The sequence below is a fragment of the Lindgomyces ingoldianus genome (genome assembly GCF_010093535.1).
Source record: "Lindgomyces ingoldianus strain ATCC 200398 unplaced genomic scaffold BDR25scaffold_13, whole genome shotgun sequence".
Lineage (NCBI taxonomy): Eukaryota > Fungi > Ascomycota > Dothideomycetes > Pleosporales > Lindgomycetaceae > Lindgomyces > Lindgomyces ingoldianus.
In genome coordinates, this window is record NW_022985174.1 from 476,807 (window position 1) to 486,669 (window position 9,863).

At 47.3% G+C, this 9,863-nt stretch overlaps 3 protein-coding genes across 3 annotated transcripts in view; 2 read left to right on the forward strand and 1 right to left on the reverse strand.

The window, feature by feature from the left end:
- Positions 1–1,520: 1,520 nt before the first annotated feature.
- On the reverse strand, positions 1,521–2,056 carry BDR25DRAFT_222362 (uncharacterized protein; the record flags this gene model as incomplete). The annotated part of the gene is made up of 2 exons (XM_033685063.1): positions 1,521–1,607; positions 1,658–2,056. The coding sequence occupies 2 exons, from the start codon at positions 2,054–2,056 to the stop codon at positions 1,521–1,523; spliced, it is 486 nt and encodes a 161-aa protein (XP_033548500.1).
- Positions 2,057–2,263: 207 nt separating this feature from the next.
- Positions 2,264–4,501, forward strand: BDR25DRAFT_354162 (uncharacterized protein; the record flags this gene model as incomplete). Its single annotated transcript, XM_033695264.1, has 15 exons — positions 2,264–2,402; positions 2,446–2,482; positions 2,556–2,734; positions 2,772–2,820; positions 2,923–2,997; positions 3,033–3,128; positions 3,163–3,316; positions 3,341–3,414; positions 3,463–3,559; positions 3,633–3,723; positions 3,757–3,787; positions 3,836–4,026; positions 4,096–4,142; positions 4,186–4,326; positions 4,391–4,501. 15 exons carry the CDS (start codon positions 2,264–2,266, stop codon positions 4,499–4,501), a joined length of 1,512 nt encoding a protein of 503 aa, XP_033548501.1.
- A 2,933-nt stretch (positions 4,502–7,434) lies between these two features.
- BDR25DRAFT_367428 (uncharacterized protein) overlaps positions 7,435–9,863 on the forward strand; it is a gene marked incomplete at its 5' end in the record, with an annotated part of 4,259 nt that continues 1,830 nt past the window's right edge. The window contains 3 exons of the mRNA XM_033697000.1: positions 7,435–7,853; positions 7,940–9,521; positions 9,573–9,863. Of these exons, the coding sequence (XP_033548502.1) occupies positions 7,435–7,853; positions 7,940–9,521; positions 9,573–9,863 (2,292 nt within the window). The remainder of the gene's footprint in view (positions 7,854–7,939; positions 9,522–9,572) is intronic.

The following is a 9,863-nucleotide window of genomic DNA, read 5'->3' on the forward strand; positions in this document are numbered from 1 at the left end:
AAACTAAAATAGCCTCTCTAGCAACAAGATTTAATGCTTGTATAAAAGCCTAAAAGGACAATAATTTAACAACTAAGAGAGCAAAACGCTGTTAAACAATTAGTTGTATAAGAGCCTTTTAAATAATATCTTTGTCTAGATAGGCTCTAAACGCGGCATTCTGTATATCTCCTCTTGTGCAAGGTTCTGCGCAGTCCTATAGCTCTTAGAGTTTAATGGCACCTGCTTGTTGTACAAGAGAAAGAGTACCCTTTGCTAAAACTTAGTAGTTAGATTTTAAGTGCCTTTAAAAGTTTATAACAACCTCTAAAGCGTAGTTGCAATTGTGGAAATTGCAGTATTAGAGAAGCCAGCTGTTTTGTTTAGTAGGTTTATTGGACATTAGTGGTCGTACAAAGTTTCTAATGTCACCGCCCTCATTTTCGGGCACTGGAGTTGAGCTTAATTTATAGGATTCTATTGTACAAGACTTTTAAAGTTGTTTTGTTGATGGGGAAGCAAATTTTTAGCCAAGACTATGAATCAATTCAAGGATCCAATCCAGATTCAGGATAGCGTGGATTCGGATCGATCCACGAATCGGATCGATCTATCGCCAGCACTGGCCAAGATTTCACTTTAGCGTCATGGTCTGTGCACGTGCACGCTATCGGAACTCCTCCTTGCAGCTTCTACGCCGAGCTCAGCTGTCGCCTCTGTCTTCGATCTGTACACATGGCCTCGTCTTTTCTCTCAGGGCCATGTAAGAAGCACACCAACTAACAAATATTCATCGAGTGTCTAGGTGCTTAAGAAATGAGCGATCAAACACCAATCCTTCCCGATTGTATTTCTCTTTGCGTTGGCAACCGTTCTGCTGAAGTTGAGTGGCCGCTCCGCTGGAAAAGGTCAAGCCTCTTCTCAAATTGGGTGTTGGAGAGGAGACTTGAATGCCTACCGATTTCGCTCCAGTTCTCGTGAGGCTGCAGTGTTGAGGCACGGGACGTAGAAGAGTCAACCAAATATCGGGGGGGCATAGATTGAAAGTCTTCTGAGGACTATTGAGAAAATTGACTAGGGGTTGGGCGAAAAGGAGACAACTTAGGTGCATACCGCCTAGGGTGACGCAAGTGTCAGAGGTGCTCGTGTATGCAGAGGGTGCATGTCGTTTATTATACTCTGGATGTCTAATTGCACTGCTCGTTGTGTCTGGGGCTTGCGGTTCGTTGGTGTTGAGAACGTTTGAGCATGTTGTTCTCAAATCAGAGCCAGGATATTAGAGTAATCTATGTAAGAGTTTGTATAATTATAGAATCCCACCACAGCCTTGTTTACAGAGAATCTCATATCAAAGGCAACGAGATTAAATTTCCTTCACAATTGTGATATGAAGAGGGAAGTGAGTTATAAAAGCAGTGGCGAGACGTAAGAAACTTCAATGCCCATTTTGATGCCCAAACCGCTGCCAGACAGCATTTCCTAGCGTAATGAGTTCAGTGTTAAGCTAGCAATGTGGTCTCCATAGCATCTCCGCAAAAAATCTACCATTTAACAGCAATCCCAGTTGAATTGGTGCACGATGACCCTGGTGTTGCTAACCCGCCTGTCACAAATTGGATTGCGGCACACTGGAACCAGATTAATGAGACATCCTTTGCGCTTCATAGAGCACATTTACCTGGTACAGGTTCCCGTCGTGGCCGCTCTGGCTGACTTGCAGCACGGCCGGCTTTCCAACCCAGCCCTTCAGTCCAGGAATCTGCGGCTCGCAGAGCGTGCCCACGCCAGCCGTTTGGATGAGAGGGGGAGTCAGTGGCACCCAGTTACTTGTGTTGCTGACGAGGGCGGCCTTGAAATTCCATGTTGCTGTGGTGTGCGTAGTGAGTATCTCAATAGACGAGCCAGCAATGGGCCAGTCTGTGACACCTTTGCTTCGGTCCGTCGCAGTGAACCCGCCGCATGGGCCAGTGCTCTCCGCATCGTCGTCGAATCCGAGACTAGTTGGCTTTTGGAGGACGAAATGAGAATGTCCGAGACCGAAGAGACTGAAGAGCAAGATTCCTTGCGGTATCCGCATGATGAAGGGATCAAGAGGAATGGTAAGGACAAAGAGACTCCGGCCGCTAGGGGTTGCAATGAAGACGAAGTTGACAGCAAAATGGGATGTTTGGGCTAGAATATGGGCCGAATAGAGAGCCTTTATATGTAAGAGAGAAGGGCAAGGGGTCATGGACTTTATCCACACATATTGGTCTCAGTCGAGGAAATTTAGAGCATATATAAAATGCAGCTCATATCATATCGTGCTCAGTGCTCAGAGCAGCCGGACGAACAGGGAACAGTCACCTTGAGACGACAGTTTCCTTATTTTGGCAACGCTTTAGTTAGCCGCCAGAAAACTTCTAGACTGGTCCATCTTCCAAGTTGACAGTAAGTAGATTGTTCTCTTGAGATTTGTTGTCTGAGTACACGAAGGAGGCGTAGTAGTGCATTATTTAGAAGAGTGAGGGAGGCAAAGGATCCTCTTCCTGAAATACCAAGCTGCCATTCAACCCAGCTTGATCTATTCCGGCTAGGATATATATGACGCCTCCAAACTTCGAATTGAAGCACGAAACCTGGCTCAACTTTCATCGAACCCAAATTTCGTCTTCCGCATCTAAAAATAAGGCTCATCGAGCAGCCAAGCCTTGTCTTCATCCTCCTGGCATCTTCGTGGCTGAAGCAAGCGTTTGTTCTGTTACTAGTCATGGAAGTGGGGAGGTATTGTTAGGAAACTAAATTTATGTTAGTACTGGGCAATCTTGGACGTGCACTTGATTATGGTATAGTTCCCTTTCGGTACCTTTTTTTTGCTACTCTATTCCTCTAGAAAAGATGTGTACTTGCCATCATCTTGTTGTAAGAAAGCCTACATCGCATCCCGATACTAACATGCAATAGCCAGACAGAATACTATGTGGAATTCAATCGCCCCTCCCACGATGCTCGGAAGGCATGTTTCATCAGCCTCGTTAAGTCATCTTTGGCACCTGGCATTTAAGAATCACTAGAACCCCATTTCTAAAATCTCTTCAGCATCAAAAACGCTGGGAAATGCTCCATAGAGTTATCAGGAGGCATGAAATGGCCAGGAGTGTGAAGAGGATGTCGTAAAATCCACACGGAAGAGACACTTTGGAGCCAATCTCTCCAAAATAAATTCGCACAACAAACCAATCATCCAGAGGCAGAACCTAGAAGGATGGAAGCAATCATGCCCAGCTGGTCTCGACCCCTTAACTTAAAATTTTCCTTCGTCAATATTGACGACATGAAGACCCCAAAGAGGTACAAGGTATGAAACAACTGTCTACGATAGGAAGCTGCCCCCGGTATGAATGTTAGAATTGTCACATACAATACCAAGGTGCCGGTTCGAATTCTAATTTCAATGTCGAATTTATTGCTAAATTCATCACCGGTCTTGTTCTTAACTGGAAGATTTCGCCACTTCATCGATTTTCAGAAGTGCACATCCCCGCTATCGGCTCTTATTTCTAACCTTCATATCATTCCTTTCTCACGCTTGGGTCAGGCAGTTCACAGGAACATAGCTCACTAGACAGATCTAGTGGTGCCTCCATGCTATCCTCGCATCGCTGAACGAGTAGCCCCCACTGAACAAGACTATGCCACAGCTATTTTATGATCGACCTCAAGCCGCTGGGGCATCTGAAATATCGAGATTTCCTATTTTACTGAGTCTTCCTATAGTACGCCCGTGTTATATTTAAGTTTTTGAAGTATGGGCAGCATTGGATCGGTTGTTTGGCTGGCTGATCTAATGGAGCGTGTGAAAAACCGTGGACGTGAGTTACAGGTCAGAGTCTAGAGATTACGGCCAATGTGCTACCGCGTTAATCCAATTTCTAGATCAGGATCTGCTGGTGTTCCTCTCAGGAGGGAAATTCTCCATTCAACCGACGAAAAAAGTCTCGGCGAAAGTCACAGGGAGATGTTTCGTGATTCTATCTGCCACGAGAGAAACGCTGCAGTCTCATATATGTCTTTATACTATTCTAATCCGGCTGAACTTGCAGGCCTCTGCATGGAACCTCTTTGACTAATGTGTAGATTATCAGCTTTTGGCTCTCGGTTCTGGATGTGACGTTGGGAGTTGCGTCAGCCTAATTCTGTCGTGTTTTTGAACGGATTCGGTATCAGTGGATGCTCTACTACTCAATTCGCGATCCGGTACGGGAACTTTGCTCAGCGTCTTGCTGTCGAAATGTGGAGTTAGTCTTCAGCAAACAGGATAGTGTGTACTACCCGCAAGTCTTTAAGAACATTTTTAACCTCCCCGGGGTTTCCACACTCATCATACTACCTGAGGGAAATAGCTAGCATTTCCATACACTTCGCCGGAAAGTTTTATCTCTTTACAATCTTAACGTCCCTCACTGCGGGTCGAGAAACACCCCGCGCCGAGAAATATAAGGGGTACTTCAACTTCAAGCGACTCAAAATCTATGCTATTTAAATTCACGACAATTCTTCTTAGGTTATATATTGCAGCTAAAATTTAACATCTATTACCTCTTCTATCTAAAAGTTACGTTGCGCATCGTTGCCTCCCTGCCGATTCATACAGAGTCTTCTTTTCTAGCAAAGCAGACTTCCTTCTGTATAGCACTACCATCAAGCTTTTGCAACCCTATGATGCCCACACAAACGGTGTTCTCTAATCTGTAGAAGCTTACCAAAATTCTAGAAAGTCACCATCAGCCTTGTGTATGCTGTGGCGCACAATTCCATGGAAGATTGCCACCCCTGTCGGTACTTCGGATCCAAGCGATTTCCGGTTTTGGCTAGTACATGATTATGATGTGTATATCTTACATTGGTGTCAGGATGTAATTAACGTGTAATGTAACAAGTCAGGCATGTGGGTGACTGCGCTGTTGGTCACGCCTGTGGCTGTGCATTACTCTCGACCCATCTTGTAGTGACATTTGCTCAATGTTATTGCATCTCAAACACAACCTGCGAACATCCTAGCGTAAGATACATTCACCGCTAATTAAACAGTATTACTAACTATATTAATACATCCTTTCCACTGGTGCTCTCCATGGCACTTCTACGGCATTCCTGTTCAATCAGATTTTGCAATGATGTTAGAGCCTCCGTTGTCACCGGCGTTACCGGCGTTACAGGAACTTGCCGTACTTCGTCTTGCAGACCAGATCTCAGCGCATCGTTATTGGCCCTCGGAATGGTGAGTGCAGCTGGGGGCCTCTGTATTCCTTAAAGTACCCTCTCCAGATTAAATGGAAACATCCCAGTTGCAGTCCACCCGGCCATGATATTCCTCTTAGTCAACGCTCTGTCCCGTGCAGGCTTGTATAGAGAGGTAAAATGCTCCTTACCAATTTTGTCTATACCTCCTCAATTTAGTCATTCAACCTCGTCGCAATAGGCTGTCTTCAACAAGGCAAAGACTCCAACGTCACAGGGTTAGAGCTTATAGGAGGTATAAGAGGGGAGACAACATAGGACAATGTTGTTCTAAAAGCAAAACTCCAAGATTTCTAGGGTTTCGTGGGTCCCAAAGCTATTACATATAGGCATTTGTAGTTTCCCGTTAGCTAATACTTTAGTTTGTGGATTAAAAACACGCGTAAGCCACTCTAAACTAATCTTCAAGTCGTTGTATCCGTTTTCAGAATGTCTATAATGCCATCCAGGGGTTAGGAAGGTAGTCCAGTTGCTTTAGTGGGTTGACGCTAGCCAGATTACAAGAGGTAGCAGCGCCCTGCCATCAGCACTGACACACTCAATAGCAATCACCATTGTCCGCTTTACACCCGCGCCTCGATAGTCTCGTATGTCGTCCTTACCTACAAGGACTTTAACAGAGCTGAGCATGCTTAGCAGGACTCCCGTCTCGTCCATGTTATAGCAATTTTCTGGCGTAATGGCTAGATCTTGCAGTGCTTAGCCAACTACTTTAAACCACTCTGTGACCTTATCATATATCTGGCTATCGTGTTGTTTCTAGTTAATAGCCTTCACTCGCCTCGCTTTGAGTTCTGGATGGCGTTTCTGGAAGGCCCGCGGCCAGTTCGTCCCTGGAAGCTTGATCGGTTTATTCGAGGACCGATTTCAGGCGATACGAAACGCCAGCGCACGCATAAACTTGATTCGCACCGGGTGCCCAAGCCTAGACATTAGCAATAGAAACTTAACAAGGGCTTTCCCGTCTTCTGGGGTAAGGTATTGCTGGCTTTGGGCTAGTTCCTCTCTCGAGCGTCGTCCTTGGTCACGATGGTGAAGAGTGGAGATGGGAACATTGCCACTTTCCGATAGGGCGGCATATGTCCTGCGTACGCCTGGAGGGAGGCTTTGCGACAGTACCTGGCTGGCTCGGTCCATGTTGACGATTGTGGTGATGAGGACAGCACGACACACCGGCAGGACACTGGCCAGCTGGCAACAACGCGGCGCACAGGCCAGCGGCTAATGATAGCAAACACGTGAGGGTGTATAGAAGTTTCTAGAAGAGCGCCACGGCTAAGAATACAATACAGTTGGCTATCACTAGTAGGATCTTCTGCTAAAACCCTTTAGAGAGCCTTCACGCGGATAAACTTGGAATGCATATTTTCTATAATTAAGCGGCTTTAAATACCTTAGAGTATCTTCTCCTGTGAGAGGTATCGAGCAGGAAACACAGGTCACAGAGAGGGAATGCAGGATAGGGGGGTAACGAGAGTAAACCTTAGGGTCGGAAGCAGAGGTACGGAGGCTGAGGAGTCTATATACCCTGTGCCAAGCTCTTAGGGTACTCAGGGGTTGGATAGCTGTAACATAACCGTGATATCTCCCTTGATTAACCTATCCTTCTAGGACTCAGAGGTTTGAAAAGATAGTAATCTCTGCAGTAGAGCAAGGGTGCATTCTCTCGCAGTTGTAAGTTAGGTGTAAAGATGGGATAGTAGATAGCACGGATAGCACTGAGAGCAAGGTTTCGGAGAAAGATAGGAGTGTATTGTAAGAGAGACGAATCGCTGCCAAGCCTCGCTTGTCAGGATTCATGCTTATATACGAAGCACAGATCATGTGACCTCCAAACAGGGCGGGTGAGGCCATGCTGGCCCGTTCTGGGACATCCGGCCTTACATTAGGTGCTTTGGCCCCAGTCTGCCGTGCAAGTCGTACATAAGCCCCGCGCGTAATTTACACACTGTGGCTAATGAATCTGTGGCATTGCCGCATTGCTGGCCTCTCTCAACTTGCGAAACCCAACCTGATGTGCAGCCTTCAGCCGCTGCAGCCTTCTCAGCCCCGCCGTGCTCAAGATGAACGGCAACATCTTTGACACCCACGTAATGGTCTCGCCGCCTTGCGAGCCTACGCTACAGCCTCTCCAGAACCACCACGACCGTTGCCGCCCTAACCGTGCGCCGTATCATGGATGGCCTATCCGGAGTGGCAAGCGTGATAGCCGTCGTCCACATATCCGCCAAAGTAGCGTCGCTCTGCTTCCAGTACACAGTCGCCGTCAAGGATGCAAAGGACGATATCGCCCGCCTTCAACAGAAAGTGGAAGATGTCAAGGGCGTCCTAGAGAAGATCAAGCAGCTGCTGGATGGACCGGGCAAAGCACGGCTTCCTACTACTGATGCGTTGGCTGTCGCGCTCGAACAATGCTTCAAGGACCTTCAAGAGATAAAGGCCGACCTAGAGCCAGGAAAGACCCGCAAGGCTATGACACGGGTTGGGCTCCGTGCTCTCAAGTGGCCCTTTACCAGCAAGGGGGTAGAGAAGATGGTTGCTAGGCTAGGGGAGCACGAACAGACTCTCAACTTTGCACTTGAGATCGACCAAACGTAAGTTACATGCGTTAAAGTTACGTGTAGAAGCTAACATGTAAAACACGTAGAGGTTTGATTCTCGATATCAATCAAAAGCTAAGCCTTGTTGACACGAAAACCGACACGCTCCTATCAAAGATTGATGTAACTAGACTGCCTACCGCTAAAGGCGCTTCCTTCGACTCGCACGTAGAAGAACATAACTCGACATGCCTTCCGAACACACGCAATGAGTTACTGCGTCACATACAAGGATGGGCAAATGACAAAAAAAGCAAACCAATATTCTGGCTGAATGGTGCGGCAGGAACAGGAAAGTCCACAATTGCGCGTACGGTTGCCCGGACCTTCGCCGACCACCAACAACTAGGAGCCAGCTTCTTCTTCAAAAGAGGCGAGGGGGAGCGCGGGAACGCCACTCGATTCTTCACCACCATTGCTACACAGCTGGCTTGTCGTGTATCGGGGTTAGGACCTGGAATCAAGAAGGCGATCGAAGCTGATCCAGCCATATCTGAGAAGGCTCTGAAGGATCAATTCGAGAAGCTGATCCTCCATCCGCTCTTGGACATGGCACATCCACCAGCCTTGGTACTGCTCGTCGTAATAGACGCGTTGGATGAATGCGAACCAGACAATGACGTACGACTGGTCCTCCAGCTCCTTTCGCGGACGAGGGATCTTAAGTCGGTATCACTGCGGGTTTTTGTAACAAGCCGACCAGAAATGCACATCCGCCTGGGATTCAAAAAATTGCCTAACGGCACATTCGAAGACCTTATCCTGCAAGAAGTTGCAAAACAAACAATTCACCACGACATCCGCGTGTATTTCGAGCATGAACTGGGACGAGTACGGGAAGAACGATCGTTGTCCTCAGGCTGGCCGAGAATGGATCAAGTCGAGGCGCTAGTTGAACAAGCAGTCCCACTGTTCATCTTCGCTGCTACTGCGTGTCGATACATTGGCGATCGTCGCGATAATCCTAAAAAGCGTCTAGAGATTATCTTGGAGTATCAGAAGGCAAAAGTCTCAAACCTCGACGCGACATATCTCCCTATTCTCAATCAGCTGTTTGACGAAGAGGATGAGGAAGACAGAGAGAGGTGGGCGTGCGAATTTCGGGATATTGTGGGGAGTATAGTGGTTCTGGAGACTCCACTTTCAATCGCATCGCTTGCTCGCCTCCTTGATATCTCCAAGGATGATGTTAGTTGCCGACTAGATTCCCTACACTCCGTTCTTAGCATACCAGACCGTGATGATGCGCCCGTAAGACTCCTGCACTTGTCGTTCCGCGAATTCCTTGTCGATGCGTCGAAAAAGGAGAAGAGCCCGTTCTGGGTGGATGAGAGAGCAAGACACGAGAGCTTAGCGTCTCATTGCCTTGAACTCATGTCCAGCCCTAACGGCCTACGACAGAACATGTGCGACTTACAGCCTGGGACTTTGAGAAGCGAGGTTAATGAAGCAAAGGTTACAACCTGCCTGTCGCCTGAATTGCAGTACGCTTGCTGCTACTGGGTGTATCACCTTAAGCAGAGCCAGTGTCTTGTTAGCGACCAGGACATTGCAGATACGTTCCTCCAGAAACACTTCCTTTATTGGCTTGAAGCAATGAGTCTAATTGGAGATACAAACAAATGTGTTCCCTTGCTAGAAACACTTTCTACGCTAGTTAAGGTAAGGCTTCTACTTTTTTTGAACACTATATTACACTAACATCTAATGCAGGCATCAAACAGTGCTCTTTCTGCATTTCTCCAAGACGCTCGACGGTTTACTCTTCGATTTCGACATATACTCCAAGATGCTCCTCTACAAATATATTCCTCAGCTCTTGTTTTTGCCCCAGAAGCAAGTATAGTACGGAAAGCTTTTGTAGACGAAATGCCAGGGTGGATTAAGTCATTGTCAAAGAGGGAAGACGACTGGGATGCTTGCCACAGCGTGCTCGAGGGCCATACCGACACCGTCAACGCCGTCGCCTTCTCGCCAGACGGCCAGCTGGTCGCGTCGGCCTCA